This window comes from Aplidium turbinatum, chromosome 8 (assembly GCF_918807975.1).
Source record: "Aplidium turbinatum chromosome 8, kaAplTurb1.1, whole genome shotgun sequence".
In the NCBI taxonomy this organism is placed as follows: domain Eukaryota; kingdom Metazoa; phylum Chordata; class Ascidiacea; order Aplousobranchia; family Polyclinidae; genus Aplidium; species Aplidium turbinatum.
This window is the reverse complement of record NC_137479.1, coordinates 14,356,348-14,375,671: the sequence shown is the minus strand read 5'-3', so window position 1 is coordinate 14,375,671 and position 19,324 is coordinate 14,356,348. Positions and strand designations below refer to the sequence as shown.

The 19,324-nt window shown below is 40.1% G+C and overlaps 1 protein-coding gene across 1 annotated transcript in view; it reads right to left on the bottom strand.

Moving 5' to 3' along the window:
* Window positions 1–2,708: 2,708 nt before the first annotated feature.
* Window positions 2,709–19,324, bottom strand: part of LOC145776307 (inter alpha-trypsin inhibitor, heavy chain 4-like) — a 49,987-nt gene continuing 33,371 nt past the window's right edge. Inside the window, exons 16-18 of the mRNA XM_082587707.1 lie at window positions 4,591–4,707; window positions 4,167–4,263; window positions 2,709–3,374 (exon numbers count right to left, since the gene is read on the bottom strand). Coding sequence (XP_082443833.1) covers window positions 3,167–3,374; window positions 4,167–4,263; window positions 4,591–4,707 — 422 coding nt within the window. The 3' untranslated portion in view covers window positions 2,709–3,166. The remainder of the gene's footprint in view (window positions 3,375–4,166; window positions 4,264–4,590; window positions 4,708–19,324) is intronic.

Sequence of the window (19,324 nt, the reverse complement as noted above, 5' to 3'; positions counted from 1 at the left end):
GTAGGCTTGCAGAGTTCACCTATTCCAAGTATATTCAGTCATGGCTGATACGACTGCTCTCAACACAGGAAAAAAGTCCGGAGTCAATACTCGACTGGTCAATTATTTTAATGATGAAGTTGGTCATGATATTCATACCCTTTAATGCATGTTCCACATGAACAAAATATATCTTTCCCATGTCATTTCTTTTGTGGACGACGCCAAGAAGGGTCCCGGAGCAATGCAAGATGGAGCTTTGCTTAACCAGATAGCAAGACTAGACAAGCCCAGTACTGAAACCTTAACACCAACTATTATTACGCAATAACAGCTTCCAAGAGTGGAAAAATACAGAAAAACTTTTATCTTGATCACCTGATCTCTGTTCATCAGAAGAAAATAGACTGAAAATCAGATTTTTTGAAATAACTTTTTTTCTGAAGCAGATAGACCTTAATATTCTCTACATCAGGTATAGAAAACCGACCCTTCTGCGCATTTTGATACTAATTTTGTCGATCTATGATAAGCGGTTCCGGAGATACGGCCAAATTTCGAGATTTTGAGGTACAAAAATTTCAAACCTCGTGGACCACCTCAATATGACGTCATAATTGAAAAAAATTTGGGGTGTAAACTTTTTTCCCCAAATACCACCAGATGGGACCCCAGGCATTTTGAATTTCAAAAATGGTGAAAAAATGAAACACCCTACTATACAGTATACACATTACACATCCAATTTGTAAATGACCTCACTTGCCACGTTTATGAACTCTGTTAAAAGTTGGTTCTACTGAACCGAGCAAAGTTACTGGACTTTGTTGTTTTGACTCTTGCGTTTTTATGACCACCTCATCCACAGCGTGCAATGCAAAGTCATTGATGTGATCCTAAATTTTCGTAGCCTGCAACGATTTGTTTTGTTCCAATAACCATGGCCACCTAAAAATACGGCCTGATTTGTCACATTTTGCAGAAATTTCCAGGTTTTTCTAACTTTGGGCGAACGTTTACATAAATTTTTGTAAAAATTAGATTTTTACGCTTTCTTTATTCTTTTCCCCAGATGACACAATAGGTTTTAACATCATCACATGTTGAAAAACAAAGAAAATTTGATTTTGTAGATTTTAGTCAGACTGTTAATTTTCAATAACAGTCTGAGTTTGCGTTTTTCAACTTAGTTTTTCTCATTTGCTACTGCTTCCCCAAGGCACCAAAAAAGTTTTTTGTCATTAGGAAATCGCAAAAAGTAAAAACATCTCAAAAAATGTCAGTTAAGCACTAGCAGTAGCTGTAATCAAAATCTGCAAAATGTGACAAATCAGGCCGCATCTCCAGGTGACCATGCAAGAACCGATTCGCATATCTTGTAGCGACAAGGCCCGATTTACGTAAACCGGCTAAATCCCACCACTGCGTAAATCTATGGTACGGACTGGTGCATAAATTCCGTAGGACATTCAACTGGCAAAGATTCATTGCAAAGTTTCGCGACGTGAGAGTGTGAAGAGGTTGGAATGTTTGCTGCGTGTGGTGCAACAGTCTTGCCTTTGTACTTCAAGTAACATTGTATTATATCACAATATACCATGATCACACAAGCGTTGTCATTTTGTTCATTGCTCTACCACACAAGCACAAGTCATATGTGCGATATTACGACTGTATTTTAATATATTGCAAATACTTTACGTTTCTTCATTTTTCCGTTAATAACATTTTACTTGAAATCTTCAACCAGCATGATGCAGAAAATGTTCTTTGTTGCTGTTAACGCGATAGTCTCCTTTGCTTTTTTTTCCTCAACTTTTTTAATGCATTGCCATGGACCATAGCATAAATGTATCCGCGTGCATTCTGTTTCTCTCCCATCAAGATATTTTTACGTCGTTTCTGCGTCTGCAACTTCCGCTGGCAGGGTTAGTATGCTGTTCACATCTCCACAAATTGAAATATTCTATGACAAAATATTTTTTTGTGAATTGATTAATGTACGGATGGCTTTATAAACCTGTACTTTTGACAAGACCGGCATGGTATGGTAGTACTTTGGTGTCGTCGGTTAATTGTTTTTAAAAATATACCTCAGACAAACGATATAATGATGTCTACTTTTTATCTACTGCATTCAAAGCTCTCAGTATTCATCTCGTTCAAACGGTTGCAACTTTTGTGCATTTTCAAAAGTATGGTTTCGGTAAATAACTTTCCACCCTTGATTTTATTTGATTGATTTGATTTTTATATTGAACGTTCAATCATTATTATCAAAGGCATCAGATATAAGTAACGATCTAATATTTCCTCTGCAGCCAAGAAGCATTTGTTGATTGGATAGCGTTTAGGCTACACCGTTACAGTCAGCGAAACTCAGAGTGCTCGGCCTTGTGCTGACTGCCAGGTAGATCGATCCTTTTCCAACTGTAATAGCCTATATAAATCGAGACGTTTTAACGTAGGCTATCGGATTGTTCCAAACTTTTTTCTATGAGTCAGCTTCAAGTTAAGTTTCCAGAAGGGTGGAAGAATTTTATTGCTTGTTTGGTGTGCAAACTTCGCTTTGTAGTTTGAAATACATTCAAACCCTCTCTGTTTACGAAATTATAGCCGGCCCCTAGCTGAACCATATTGCTTCAATTTTTGATCTCGAATATATCCCGGATACGATGTTTGCTGAATTACCACGTTCGGCTATGCCCTTGTCCAAACACAAGTTTTTCCTGTCAAACACTGGAGTTTAATGATGTGAATAATAATTTTATTGTATTTCAGTTGAAACACCAATCATGATCGAAGCGTAACTTCTTGCCATCCGTAACAACAGAAGCTTTTTTTTAGTTGGAAAGTACGCACAATCACACATAGCAATCGGCAGGCTACAGCTTTTTGCTTCTAAAAACAATGTCATGCTATAATATCAATGTAAAAATACCCATAAAGTAAACTGTAGAGATAGAAAATAAAACACGAATCAAAAACCTCCAAATCTGTTGCAAAGTGCTTAACATATGAAGTAAGTGGATTTTTCATAACTACAAGACTATCCATAGTATCCAATCCATGTGGTTATAAGACAAACAAAAGACTTCTCTTTCTGTAAAAAATACCTTAATGCTTGGCTGATATAGTTGAGACTTTCTTGACAATTTATACAATCAAAAGCAAAATTTTAAGTTCATTACAATACATCTAATATTGCCGCAAATCCACGCCCATTGACGATTTCATCAGACTGAAACACCAAAACCATGTTATTTGAAGCATGGAAGGCGTTTCCAACTCCACTGGATCCGCATAGAACTTCGGGTTTCTCCGACTTACTTTTCCCGAAATTCGGATACATCAGAACACGATCCCGAGAACAAGATCCTTTTTCCAAATCGAAACTATAAACAAATAAACCAAAGTTATTTTTAAAAAAGCGTAGCCTATTCCCGATTCTTGCATGCCGCGTAAACCAGAATCGCTTGCACAGACGAGTAGTGAGAGGCCTAGTTCGATAGGGCGCCGGCTCAACACCGCTCAAGAGCATGCGGCTGTGTCTGCGGAGTGATGCCCTTTCGACTATAGCCCTAGGCTTCTGTAAGAATTATGAACAGACCAGGACACTATGCTTTAGACTGAAAGAAATTCCTGCAGTCCTTCTCAGGGCGATAGCCTGCTGTTTTCGTGGTAAGAGGCTAACGTAGCCTATAGCATGTTTGCAGATCAAACTCAATTATGTGGTCAAACAAGATTATTTTGAACCTAATGTTTAGGTTTTGTTAGTTATTTAGTCTTCTTCGACAACTTGGTAGGCTGAGCGCCAGACTTTGTAAACGCAGAATCGGCAAGACCAAGCAGCGCTGGTTCGATTCTAGGGCTGTGCTCTTAAGCGACACGTTTCAACAGCTGCTGTTTGTAACTTACAGTGGCACTTGGTGGAGAAATAAATCACAGACAACAATACTTTTATGCGAAATTTTTATACTTTATCAATCTCGGTGGCTGCTGGGCTTTCAAGCCAACAGGCTACAAATATTCAAAACTGTCATAAAAAAGTTCTTTCAAAATATATCGTTCCTACTGAAAAAGTTGTAAAGACATGTTATTGAAATCTATGTTGACTTTTTTTCAAATATAGGCCAATGTTGGCAGTTAGCTCCTAGAGATATATGAACTGAGACATTAAATCTTACTGTTGGAATGTGACCGTGATGTTCTGTCTTCCATTGCTAGCGACATCGTCTGAAAGACTGATGTTCCAAACGCATTGTGTATTGGAAGGGTATAAACCTAAAAGCGATTTTTGATGAATCTCCTATGAAGCTTTATTAGGCTACAATCAAAGCGGATAATTGTAAACAGAAAAGCGTTGAAAAATAAGTTTGATTACAAATCAATGTTGGTGTACTCGACAATAGGTTTGCAGTCCACATCTAAAAATAGCCCTTCGCCTATTCCATGCAAAGCAGTTTTACGATGCAATAAAACTACCATGGCAGACCAGTAATGAGAAGCAAAGTATAGCGAAAACTTTCAGCATTAAGCTGTTAAGTGGGCTAGTCTAGATATTCTCAGACTAAGGATATTATGTAGATTATCCTATTAACCAACAATTACCCGGAAATCGCGGCGATGTGATGTTGACTGAAGTATTTAAAATCAGTTCCTCGAAGCAAGATGTTTCCAGCATCAAGGGGTTTCTAGGAACTGGGCTGACATAGGGAGTGGTTGTCTCTACAAAAATTAATAATGTCGATGAAGCTTAAGGTTAACTTGGTCCAGCCTGCATTACAGCAACCGTCCACGAAAAATTTAATCGATTGCTTAAGTGAGTAAATTTTCAAATAAACATTTCATATCATTGCGTCAGCATCCAAAGAATGGTAACTTTCGTGAACAAGTGTGTCAGGTGAATGAGCCTAACTTATCTTTTGGTAGCTATAATATATTTGAATCTGGCCAACAAAAAAAGAAAACCATAGAGTAACTTACTTCAGAACCTGGGGTAGGCTACATGGCAAGCTCAAAACTTGCTTAAGAAGCACCTCAGAGTCAGAGCGAAAGAGTTCTAAAAAAAATACAGTAGCCTATGTGTCCCCGTTTTACACAGTAGGCTATAGCCTAAGCCTATCCAAGCTGTATACTTTGAGCCGCACAGATGATTAGTGCGGCCTCTTGCAAAAGACTTAGCCTACAGATAACAATAGCCCAAAATATACGTGGTAGGCCTACGTTTTTTTCGTTTTCGGTACTCTTATCTGGGCACTAGTTCTGAGTTTGATGCCGGTGATGCCATAATAAATGTGCAGTGACGAATTGAACAATGTGAAAAGGGTGTTAGTTTTACTTCTGAGTGCAGAGATTCTTATAGAAAAATGGATTGTCTTCGGAGGACACTCGAAAATGTCCTAATGTCCTCTTTTTTGCATTTTCAATTTTTTTGCTTATATTTTCAACAGAATTTTATTTTATGTGACTTCTTGGCGAAAGCTTGAAACTTAACATACATTCGCCTTCTCTAAAATGATGGCACATCAAAAATGGACAGAATATTAAAAAAAGCTGTAGAATTTTTTAGAGAACTGTTAAAAATCGAGCAATGCTTCGTCTGCAATAGACTATGGCTTATAAACCAAACGCACAACGCGTTTGCCTATGATGCAGCCACAAAGGCGCAAGAAAAGCGACAAGCTGAGTCCGTTCCTACAGCATCTTAAAGTGCCCCTGACAGGTTGGATCCAATTATAGTAACTTTCTAAAGCATTTCCTAGCGCAGAATTACACTTAGCGAACTTTTTAATCTTAACCTCGTAGCTCGACTGCTGGTTAGGGCGTAATTTATATCAAACGGCTGTTCCGCAGCGCCACCACAGGCGAAACTCCATATTTCACTGCTCTGGGACGACTTTGGTGGTATTACGTCATCCTAAGTGGACGTCGTTAGCAACGGATTGAAACAAACGCTTCCGGCTTCCTAGATGTAATTGGTGGATCACAGTTTGGTCGGAGTTGGTACAAGCGGTTGCTTTTTTCGAAGATTTATTGTTTTTTGCAGTTTAATAAAACTGTACTGGATACGTTCCTACAAAACCTAAAATATACTTTAAGTGAAAAATGAAGAAATCGTATGAATCATCATTCATATTTAATTCAACATCACTACTCAAAAATAAATAAAAGTTCTCTCTCTCTCTCATAATGTGCCTTCAGTTGGCCATTGAAATCCTGTGTAACGGCCATCTGGATCTGGAAAATTGTTTCGGATTCGCCAAACAATGCATGACGGCATCACAATCCGATTGTTGCTTCCGAGAGCATCACCTTGTAGTATACACTCCAACACATGCCTGTAGGCATTTTTACTTGAGTGGTATTAACAAAATCATCTTCAGTGAAGTGAACATATACGACTAGTTTTGTATGGCCCATCCCACTTTCGAACACTTGAAGAAAACTTTGACTATTTTCATCTCAGCACCTTGTTTTGTGAGAAAGTGGAAAAAGAAAGCACACGGTCTTTGTCACTGACAATGTCACATAAACAACAATTTGTAGGCATTGCCTCAACCATAAATTAAAGGTGCTGTTTGTGAGATACTGTTGTTACACTACAAATGGCTATAGCCAGATTAGGACAAATAAAAAAGTATGAAAATTGTAGCCCTATGAAACTGCAATTTCAATTGAATTGAGATGCTGTTTGATAAAAGTAAACTCAACCTATTTGATCGAAACCTGATAGTAATAATAAGTTCACTTTTTCATTTCGGTAATTCTTAATTTGCACATGCTTTAGCAGGGCCTCCGAGAGAAATCATGACTGGTCGGGAAACAATACTAAAAGTGGGCCCTAAAAAAACATTTTTCAGCAAAAATACAAGTGACGAATTTGTATCATGCCTTGCATCATGTGTCTTAAGCCAAACTGAGCTACTTTCCTCATCGTGACATTGAATTCCTTTAAAGTTTCGATTAACAGCGTAGGAATATTTATATGAAAAAACTTCTTTCAATCTGAAAATCAACAAAAATCACTCGACTACACTTGCAGCAAAATTGCCATTGTTGCTCAATATTTTCTCTTGAAAGAATTGCAGTGAAGTTATACTGTATGATGTTCACATGCACACCTCATACATGGTGCCTTTGGCTATGACCGTTGGGAGGATAATTTAGGTCCCGTACCAAAACGATTCTCTGGCCCCAAGTAAAGACACTTCCAAGAAAAATGCACCATATTTAAAGAATGCAGTAGTTTGTGCAAACTCTCTGGTGCTTGGGCAGTGTGGGCGTGTTTGGTGATGAATTCTTGTCTGTTTGTTGTGTGGAATCCTGGAAGAGCCGCTTTTGGGTCGGTGATAACGTCTCCTCCTTTAACAAGTCTGCGTCACTGCATCTGTGTTGGCTTCAGTCATGTTGTGAATCGAAATTGCTATAGGTGATAATTTTAGTATAACTTTCAGTAGATAGAGGAAGAATTGTAAACACACAGACACAGTGCGGGCAATAAAAATAGCTCAAAAAGCATTCAATCTATTTTGAACCTTTTGCAATGCAAAGTTATACGGATCACAGCATCAAATAATAAAGATTTTGAAAGGTTTAACCCTTTGCTTTTCAACGTTTTTTTGGAAGTTAACTGCTCAAGGGGGGGCCGTTTTTGGATCAAATTCAATCAGCTGTTACGTGTTATCCGCTGATGCTATTTGAACAGAAGTTGCACTGGTGTGAAAGCAAATCATTTGTATATAAGTTTGAAAAGTCATTATTTTAAAATTTTATATGTTAAACTTGATATTTCAATTTTTGCAAAGGTACCCAAAAACGACAATTTTGATTTAACTTGCCGCTATTTAATTACCGTGCTAATCCGATTTCATGCAAACTTCTGAATAACAAAGAGCTCGATCGAACGCACGAAGTGTGTGTGCGGTGTGCCGAATCATTGCATTGATTAGAATTTACGACTTGCGAGCAAATCTTATTGTAAGCTACTCACTGATTCTAAAATAGTTACAATCAAAGTAACATTGTTACACGAATTTGAAAAAAAAACAAAACTGCGTTTGTTGTCTTACATTTTTATCCTAAACTAATGCATTCCCAAACTCATGGCTAGCTTCTAGTTTTATGGAACCAAATTTCTCATAAGTAACACCTTAGCCTGCTTGAATAGCTGTTTACATCTTCGTTTGTGTATTTAGGTCTACAATTGAGTTTGTAGTATGAATATTTTTAGTAGAGAGAAGACAGTTGAACAAGTTGTTGAAATTATCTGAAATTTCTAAGTTCAAATTAGGTGCTTTTGAAATTGTGGATTTGTGTCAAGTCGCATCACAAATATCATGCAGGCCACATCATAAGTCATTTCGCTTACGGGTGTTTATAAACATGACTCATAAATTACATCCACAAAAAATACAGCATTTATATCAACAAAGCTAAGTTCGAAGCTCACTTTTTATTGAAGATTGTGTCAATCAATTCGAAATAATGCAACAGCGAATTGCCGCCAGCGTCGAAATAATGCAACAGCGAATTGAGGAACGTGCGTAAACAAAGGAAATGTGAAATAACCCACAGTCAGCAAATCTACATAAATTTAACGTTTACAAATGTTGAATCAATGTAAAAGGACTGGATTGCTGACTGGGTCCTTATTGTTTGAAGCACTAAAAATACGCGTAATATCGACAACATCAGCAAGGCAGTGATTATGTTTCTGGCCAAAAAAAAAAAAATAACTTTTGACTTCAAAGATAAAAATGATTATAACGAAGCTTCAAAGTTTGTCGTAAAACATTTTACAGAGATACAATAAACATAATCATTTTGTGCCAGATTGTGAGAAGACTTCCTAGATTCTTTCCAACCATTTGCATGATTGCAAATTATTTTCTATAACTCTATATTGCTAAAAAATGGCTTCTTTGTTGAAACAACGTGGCTACAATTCTATAAGAAATTCTTAGGCCTACTACATTGAAGTAATGAAATTTTTTTTGTGATTTTGCTGATGACGTTTTACAATATCCGAGAAGTAAAAAATAATAATGATGAATTATTTTATAAAACCGTGGTTTGCAAGTGCTTCACAAAAAATTGTTGAGGGAAAATTTACTATTAGACGTAAAACGTTTGTAAAAGAAAATTGTCGGTTTACGTATTTATAATGTTTATTGCGCTGTTATCGAATTATAAACTGCCTGTATTGTCTACCTTTGTGGTTGCCGGCCAGCTTAGAGCAGCATGCAAACCATGCGTTTTTGGTATTTGCATCGTGTTATGATTCTCGAAAATCTCCCACAAGGTCTTTATTTTTATCGTGATATTTTTGTGCCTTGTCTGTCCTGAACTTGAAGTCATTGTGCAGCACAATCCACATCGGTTTTTAGACTCAGTCTTCATTGAAAATCTTTTGTGTGGTGCATCATTTCAAGTAGTGTCTGTTAGAAACGATTCCCCGCCCATTTAATATTATTGTTGTATCTCTGCTCCATTCTATTTTCATGCTTGAGTGACCCGGCCATGCATTAACAATTTTTGCTAGTTGATCTTTCTTTTTACGTTTTGGCATGGACTGGAGTGGTCATTGTTTTATAAATCTGGAGAACTGGAGATTTGGAGTGACTAGGGAATATGTAAGAATTCGGTAAGCAACTGTTTGTTTTGTTTTATTATTGTCGTTTTCAATACACCATTTCTTCTAATAAGTAAGGCCTGCACTTTATCCAGTCTAGGCAGAAAACGTTTTAGACATCATTTATAAAACATACCTTTGCTTGGTGCAAGGTTATGCCTGTCTAGTTAACTCTAGCTAGTTGTGTAATTTGTTTGTTATCCTAGGGTAGTCTTTTCAGGTCTGCCAAGGATTCATTTATGGTATGTGCCTTTGTCTAGCTCACTTTAGCTAGTTGTGTAATTTGTTTTGTTATCCTAGGGTAGTCTTTTCAGGTCTGCCAAGGATTAACTTTTTGGTTTGTGCCTTTGAGCCTGCCATGCTGTAAAGTTTCTTTGAACTTTGTAACTAGTTGTTTGTTATCCTAGGGTAGTCTTTTCAGGTCTGCCAAGGATTCATTTTTTGGTTTGTGCCTTTGAGCCTGCCATGCTGTAAAGTTTCTTTGAACTTTGTAACTAGTTGTTTGTTATCCTAGGGTAGTCTTTTCAGGTCTGCCAAGGATTCATTTTTTGGTTTGTGCCTTTGAGCCTGCCATGTTGTAAACTTTGTTTAAATTTTGTAAATAGATCTTCACTTTGGGCAGTCTTGTCAGGTCTGCCAAAGATTGAAGCTTCTAAGCCTGTACTCTGTCAGGCCATTGTTCTAGTCAGGTAGAACTGGTTACCGTTAAACCCTGTAATTTTAGTAGGTTGCTTACTGACATTCTCCGTAACATCGTGAAGGTCAATTGTCACCTCACCAAAGGTAAGTACCATACAGATTTTGTTTTTTGTAGCTTGTATATTGCTGTGTGTTAATTATGGCTCGTAAAAAGCCCAAGCAAACTCCAAGACGGAGTAAGCCAAATGGTTATGCTAGTGGCTCAACAGAGCAGCATGAGGCCGCCTCTAATATTAGTGGTCAACATGACAGTAGCGAAGAGCTGCCAGGTCTTGTTGTGTTAGAACAAGAGCTGGTTGAAATCGAGCTTGGCATAACTTCCATCGACATGGAGCTATGCTCAAGTGATGATTTCCTGAGCTCTTCTGAAGTTTTGGAGGTAAAGAAAAGATGCCTTGAACTTCAAAGGAAGCTCTCCCTTAAACGTTTAGATTTACTCAAATGCAAACCACAGCAATCAGGCTCAATAGAATCTAGGATGAACCGTATGGGGGAAAGCATTTATGGTTTGCTTGAAGCATGCTCTACCCTCATTCGAAGCTGTCGAGAGCAATCCAAGCAAGTGTCACATCAAACATCATCGGTAGTTATGGATGCAGGCAGTGACACAGGCAAAGCTGCTGAGTCTAGCAGTCACGTGACACCCCGTGAGAGTGGTGTAAAGATACCACCTGTAAAAGCAGAACAGGGTATCCTTCAGGGCAGCAGTAGTGCTAGTAATATTCTTAATCCTTGCGCATCTCCCTTTCGCACTGAAGCTAATAATAGTAGTGAATTTCCCATCGTCGTGCCTCAACCCCAGCTCAGTGCAGGGTTTCAAAATGTTCATGGTCCTCGGTTGTCGCTGGAGAAGTTTGACGGCAATGTTTTAAAGTTCTTTAACTTTAAAAGGCGTTTTGAACGATACATTGAGTCAAACTATCTAAGCTTTGAAGATCGCATCGCCTTTTTGGAGGACAATTGTGTAGGCCAGGCCTTGGAAGTAATATCTGGCCTGAGTTGCTTGCAAAATAGTGAAAGAGCATATGGAATGGCATGGGATAGATTAAGAAAAAGGTTTGGCAACCCTGGAAAACTCATGGCCAAAGTGAAGGAAGATTTGCTGCAAGGACCCCCTATTTCAGAGTGGGATGCGCCAGGCCTCACAAAGCTCTGTGACAAGATGTATAAGTGTGAAGTCAGTTTCGATGGCTGGGGTAAGTCTCACCTTTTAAACAGTGACGAGGTGCTTCAACGGCTGTTCCTGCGACTTCCTTATAAGTTAAAGGAGCAGTTTGTTCATGTTAATCACTTAGGATCGGACTGTGCCACGTTTGGTGATTTAAGAGTCTTGGTCGAGGATGCAGCCTCTCGAGCCGACAGCCAATATGGCCATCTTATGCAACCAGGCAAAGATGTTAAGAGAGCTCCACAACCATCGCTGGCTCGATCTAATCCGCAAGGTGGCTACAAGCGTGCTTCGGTTTGCACAACCCAAGAGCAGATTTCCCCATCTGCCAACCATAAGCGAGAGTCCTGTTGTTTGTGTGCAGAGTCGCATGCCCTATGGAAGTGTGAGATGTTTAAACAAAAGCCTGTTACAGAAAGAAGAACTCTGGTGCAAAAGCATAGACTGTGTTTCTGTTGCTTGAGAGCAGGCCACAGAGTGGTTGATTGCAGATTTAAGAAATCTTGTGCAACGTGTGGATCGAGGCATAATTCACTTCTGCATGTAAACCGTGTGGAAGAGGAAAGCCCCTCTGCTCTGAAGAAGGGCATCTCAGCAACAACGTCCGCAACTGTGCCAGCAACATCTGGGACAACAATTTTTAAGGTTTTGCCAGTTAAGGTATGGGCTGGGGACCCCTCCAACTATACCTATACTTATGCTTTTATCGATGAAGGTTCTAGCGTCAGTCTATGCTCCTCAAGCCTCGTATCTCGCTTAGGGGTTGCTGCGACAAAAAGCAATGTGGAGTTGCTGACCACCAATGCTGTCTCCTTTCATGACAAGAAAATTGATTTTTTGGCTGTGCAGGGAATGGAAGAGCAGGCTGTGTTTTCCGTTGCAGATGCTCTGGTGATGGACCAGATTGTGGATGTCAGCCACAGTATTCCCACCGAAGCACTTAGTAGTGCATATAGTCATTTGGAGGACTTAAAGTTCCCTGAACTAAAAGATAGGAAGGTTGAGTTGTTATTGGGTAGCGATCTTCACCAGGCTTATCTTTTGCAGGAAGTTCGTACTGGCGCACCAGGAGAACCATGTGGACTGCACACTCTTCTGGGTTGGACCATTTATGGGAAAGATGGTGGCGATAGGCAACTCAACTCACCAGTAATGGTAAACTTTCTTAGCGTAAAGGAGTCTTGCGATAGAATGTTAAATGTATTGTTGCAGGATTTTAATGACATCGATGAGCCACAGGTACCCTGTCCTTCAATCGAGGATAAACGTGCGCTGCAGATCATGCAGGACACGGTGAAGAAGGTGGATGGACACTATTCTGTAGGGCTGTTGTGGAAGGATGAGGACCCAGACCTGTGCAATAATCGCTCTATGGCACTCAAGCGCTTAGAGGGAATGAAGCGCCGATTTATTGCTGACCCGGAGTTATTCAATGAGTATCGTGGTAAAATGCAGGAATATGTTAAATGTGGCTATGCTGTGCCACTTGAAACTGGTGTGGTAGACACACCAGGGAAGACGTGCTATGTGCCCCATCACTGCACGACCAATGCGGCCAAGTTTAGAGTCGTTTTCGACTGCAGCGCGAAGTTTAAAGGCGTGTCATTAAATGACAAGCTGCTTCATGGCCCAGATCTCACCAATAACCTTGTAGGAACATTGTTTCGCTTCAGGCAACATCCGATCGCTGTTGTGGGCGATATTAAGGCCATGTTTTCCCAAGTACGCGTAGACGAAGGGGACAGGGATGCCTTTCGATTCTTATGGTATCCGGACGACGATCTCAAGCGGGAACCTATCGACTACCGCATGCAAACACATGTGTTTGGAGCAAAGTCGTCGCCATGCTGTGCTGCCTTCGCGCTTCGGATGACTGCCAAAGACAATGAAACAGGTGCCGATCAAAACACTGTTAACTCAGTTTTAAAAAATGTTTATGTTGACGATATTTGTCATTCATGTGAATCGCCGGACCAGGCTATCGAACTAATACAACAACTGCGTGAACTATTACAAAGTGGCGGCTTCCATTTAACTAAATTCCTGTCTAACAGTGCAGAGGTCTTGAGTTCTGTGTTGCAGGAAGACTTGGCGTCGAAGGTCGATTTGCCTCAGTGCCAGCTTCCAACGCAGAAAAACCTTGGTGTTGTGTGGAATGCTGCGAGCGATTGCATGGAGGTGAGGGTGAGTATCCAACAAAAGCCTAACACCCGGAGAGGCGTTCTCTCCATGATTTCGCAAACATACGACCCACTAGGTCTAATACAACCCTTCATTTTACCTGCTAGGCAACTCCTGCAGCAGGCATGTGACGCTCAACTTGATTGGGATGAACCCCTTAATGGCCTTGGGCCAGTAAACATTAATTGGGAAGCTTGGTTAAAGGCCCTTCCAGAGCTTGAATGTGTTTCCATCGCTAGAAGCCTGACTCTTTTTGGTAAATGTGCTATCCGCTTTGAATTGCATGGTTTTTGTGATGCCAGTACCAGTGGCTATGGGGTCGTGTTTTATGTTAAAGTGTTTTATGATGATTCTGTAGTAATTTGTAATTTTCTATTTGGCAAGGCTCGAGTGGCTCCATTAAAGCCTGTTAGCGTACCTCGCCTGGAGCTCACTGCTGCTGTGCTCGCTGCCAAAGTCTGCAATTTTATCCTGACGGAGTGTGATTTTAAATTCAATTGTGTTGTCTTATGGACAGACTCAACTGTTGTGCTGCGTTACATTAATAATACTTCGACTCGTTTCCACACCTTTGTGGCTAATAGGCTGAGCACTATTCACATGCTTACCAGTGTCAATCAATGGCATTATGTACCGACTACTTTAAACCCCGCTGACCTCGCGTCTCGGGGAGTTTGGCCTGATAAAGTTAATACCGCTAAGCTTTGGTTTAATGGTCCTAAGTTTTTGCATGATGTCACGAGCAATTGGCCAAACCAGCCCGACTTTGTTGGCGGAATTTCGTCAGACGATCCAGAGGTTAAAAGCATTGAACATTGCTCAGCTCAGCAACACGCGATTACGGACTCAGACTCTCTCTGTCGGTTGTTTACCCGCTACTCGCATTTCCACGATCTGCAAAGAACGGTTGCATGGTTGCTTCGCTTCAAATTGTACCTGAAAAGGAAATGCCGAGATGACTCCTTGGCTGTTAAGACAGATTCGCTCAGTGTCGAGGAGATGGACGAAGCTGAACTTGCCATTGTCACAGCCGCCCAGCATCAAGCATACCCGACGGTGTTCGCAGTTCTCCATAACCACCCAGGATTTGACGCCCCGGTGGAACTCGTGTCCGACCTGCAGTTGAAGAAGCATGTGGCTTTGAAGGAGCTACAGTCCCTAAACCCCTATGTTGTTAACGAAACGTTAAGAGTTGGTGGGCGATTGCAACAATCTTCTCTGTCAAGCGGAAGAAGGCATCCGATCATTCTCCCATATCAGCACCCAATCACCGATCTAGTGATCATGAGGTATCACGAACGAGAAGGACACATGGGATGCTCACAAGTCCTCACCGCCATTGCTTCCCGTTATTGGATTGTCAAAGGGCGATCAGCTGTCAAAAGGGTCTTGCATTCCTGTATGAACTGTCGTTTTTGGAAAGCTACCGCCGGAAAACAGCAGATGGGCAACTTACCTGCTCCACGCGTAAACAAATCCATTCCTTTTCAAGCTGCTGGCACTGACCTTCTTGGTCCATTGATGGTAAAGAGCGGCCGCAGCAGTGTTAAGCGATATGTTTGTATTTTTAATTGTTTGGCGACCCGTGCTGTGCACTTTGAGGTCGTGCAATCCCTGGAGGCAAGTGCATTCATTCAAGCCTACCGAAGATTCTGCAGCCGTAGAAACGTTTGTCCTACTGATCTGTACAGTGACAACGGAGGAAACTTTGTTGCTGCAGACCGCGAACTTCGGCAAGGACTCAAGAACCTCCATCAAAAGAAAGTCACCGATGCCTTACTTCGGCATGAAACGAACTGGCACTTCAACCCTCCGCGTGCTTCACATCAAGGCGGCTTCTACGAAATATTTTTTCGTTTATTAAGAAAATTGATGCGGTCGCTGGTAGGAAACGCTACGTTGGATGAGTTCGACCTTCTAACGCTGGTAGCAGAGATTGAAAGAATTTTAAACGATCGTCCCATCACTTCGCTCCCATCGTCACCAGATGATCTGCAAGCCCTGACTCCAAGTATGATACTCACCGGGTCAGCTTGTGACACCCTATCGCCAGATGTTTTTATGAAGGCTGACGGTTATCGACGCTCTTGGAGAAAGACCCAATACCTCACAAACAAGTTTTGGGAACAATGGCTGTTGCAATATCTCCCTCTGTTGCAGCCCCGACAAAAGTGGTTTGGCACATCTCCAAGCTTGAAACCAGGCGATTTGGTACTGGTAACGGACGAGGCAACTAAACGTGGGCACTGGCCCAAGGCTATTGTAAAGGAAGTTATGCCGGACACTAATAAACTTGTCAGACGCGTGCGAGTAAAGGTTGCTGACGGTACAGAGTTTGTTCGCGACATCAGAAAGATCTGCCTGCTAGAGGGCAGTATGGACTTTTAAAATGACAATTTTGTTTTCTAGGCTGGCTGGTTGGCACGATTGCACAACTGACATTGCTCATGCTGCTTAGGTTTCATATTTGAATTGTATTGCGTGTTTGTGTTTATTTTACTATTATTATTCTTGTGCTCCTCACTACCGCAGCTAGCGCGGCGTCGTCGATGCATTTGCATCCAGCAGTTCTGCCATAACTGTGTTATTGACTCCCATTAATAGTGTTGTTTCTATTTGCATCCTGCAGTTATTTACACTGTAGCAGTCTAGCTCTGTTTTTGGTCTGACTATTTCACACACCTGTCTCACTACTAATGCTTTTGCTATGTGCGATATTATTTTTCGTGTTTTGTCAATTCATTGCTTAATTATCACGACTCGACTTAACAGTCGCGTGTTTTTTCTGGTAGCCTACTTTTGCTCTGACGTTAATGTCACTTGCGCTGGTCATAGCATTGTGCAGTATTAGGTTGTATGTGTGCTTTTGTTTATGCCATATCCCCACTTCTGCCACTGGTACCATGTATGCTATCATTTGTTTTTCGTGTATCCGTTTATGCTGACTTCCAGTTGTCGGTAGACTTATGTTTTTGTGCTTAATTTTAGCAATCGCTAAGCATGTTGGTCAAAAGGGTTTTTTAACTCCTCTTGGGCGTGTCTTCGATGTCCTTCTGTAGGCTACTGTTATGCATGTTCTATTAAGTTTGTGTGTAATGCAAGCCAGCCTTTGTGTTGCAATTGTGATCCTTGCTAACCGCGAATATTTTTGATTCTGGTCGATATTTGCATAATTCATGTTCATTGTCGTTTATTTGGCCACCTTGTGGCAATTAGTTGGTTTGTATTTTGCTTCGTTGTAATCGTTTTACAGTGGTAAAACCCTCATTTGTTAAACTCTGGTTTTGGGGGTGGGTATGTTAGAAACGATTCCCCGCCCATTTAATATTATTGTTGTATCTCTGCTCCATTCTATTTTCATGCTTGAGTGACCCGGCCATGCATTAACAATTTTTGCTAGTTGATCTTTCTTTTTACGTTTTGGCATGGACTGGAGTGGTCATTGTTTTATAAATCTGGAGAACTGGAGATTTGGAGTGACTAGGGAATATGTAAGAATTCGGTAAGCAACTGTTTGTTTTGTTTTATTATTGTCGTTTTCAATACACCATTTCTTCTAATAAGTAAGGCCTGCACTTTATCCAGTCTAGGCAGAAAACGTTTTAGACAGTGTCTTCCCCTAAACTGTTACACAAATCGCCCAGAACCAGAACCATCGTGTTATCTTACAGCAGTTGAGAGCCCGTTATTGTATGTGTGGAATTATTACTGTAGATGTCTGACTAAATTCATGCCAAAGTTGAGCAAATTCTGCTTTCGGGATCCTTGCCGTTATTTACGGTATTTTTTGTTGATAAGTTTGGGCAGCATTTTTCCAAGATAAATGAAGACATCGGTATTGTTCGTCACTTAGATTTAGTTTTCTCAGCATTGTTTATTCATTCTTTGATCCACTAGTTTGTCCCACTTTTGGTATAATCGGATCGTTTATAGCCTAAATGGCGGGTCTTCACAATAGCCGGCCTCTTATACATTGGCGCAACGTATTCAGATGTTGAATCAATGATGAAGAAAGCTGATTTGTTGTTTGTCTTATGTGACGCCTAACTTTATGCCTCGTCTACAGTACAAAATATTTTGTAATGTACATTGTGTACATTGTACATTTTGTTTGTAGGCCTACATTACAAAATATTTTGTAATGTAGATGAAGCATTATCATCTTTATTTTGCGCTCTTTGGAACAAAACACAGTGCACTGTGAAACAAAAATACAGGACATAACAACAAGTAGGCGACATAAATCAGTGAAGGGACGCCATCGAGTTAGCTGCTACGTGTAAATGAAGCCTATCTCATAATTTTGAGTATCTCACAATTACTGTTTGCAAAAACGCTATTTCTCCGGCTTCTCCCAAAAGCATTTGCAGTGATACATTTCCTCAATTGCAAGTTTTGTCAATGAGAGCATTTCCATAGAACGTTTATTTCGAAACCAAGTTTTCGTGTCTTTATCCAAGAGAAGATTTCTTATTGTAACGTTTTTTATTCGTCAATGAATATTATCTGCTTGAAACAACTGTTTTGAATAGTTTGTGGCCTCCATAGTCTACTATTTTGATCGTGGATTGCTATTCTTCTTTGTAGAGCTGATAACGCAAAAAACGTTTGCTATTATTGTTTCTAATTAACAGCTTTGCGATCACTGGCTTTTCTTTGTAGCATAAGAAATAACGCGCTTTGTATTATTGAGGTCAAACCAAACAAAAGAAAGCAAGAGAATGCTTCTCTCTGCTCGCGCATATCGATGCACGAAGCAATTATGAGCTTATGGCTTGTCATCGCAATGTAATCCATTTCACGCTTTGCTGGAAGTTAGCTAGAAATAGCAAAAATTCACCAAAATCTTGAATTTACAAGAAAACTACACAACTTTTAGCATCAAATTTAATATCATCAGATCCGCCTGGCAATTTTAGGAAAAGTCAAGAAAAACCAAGTGCATGGCGTTACTGTGCTTCAAATAATTAAAGGAAATATGAGGGGGGGGCCAAATCCGGCCTCCCTTTGAGGAGCAAAGTGTTAATTTGATGCACAACATGCATAAACTGTTCACTCAGTTTTGAGTCGTGGTGGAGCGTAAACAAATCTTACAAATTTCTGTGTGCTAAAACCACGTTTTCAATTTGCAACCGTTAAAGGTAGGCTACTGGTTTACGCAACAAATTTCCAGAGCAACAAAAATATTTGGAAAAGTGTTTCGAAAGCTGCAATCAATGATTTCCTTGAGCAGATATCATGAGCCTGAGGACTGAGGTGATGCGTTCCGGTTTGCAGCTCAAGTTTGCCGGGTAGCTTTCTTTCAAAAGTAGCCTACAAACTCATCTAAAATGTCATTGTTGTATAACTTGTTTAAATTTGTTCCACATGTTTGCAACTACACATCAGACATACAATGATATTTAAATAAGACTTCAAACTTATCGATATTTTTGAGTTTGTTGATACATTTGTGAATAAACTATACCAACAGCTAGCGAATCCTTTGCAACATAGCGTACAATAGAATAAATTTTGTTTGTAAGATTGAGCTGGTGAAGCGGAGTTGTTGGAGCGTTCCGTCCCCAGAAAAAGAAAATCTTTTTTTTAAATTCATAGTTCCCATAACAACTTAAGCTTGCGAGTAGTCAACTCTTTTCAACTTTCTGCAACTTCGATTACAC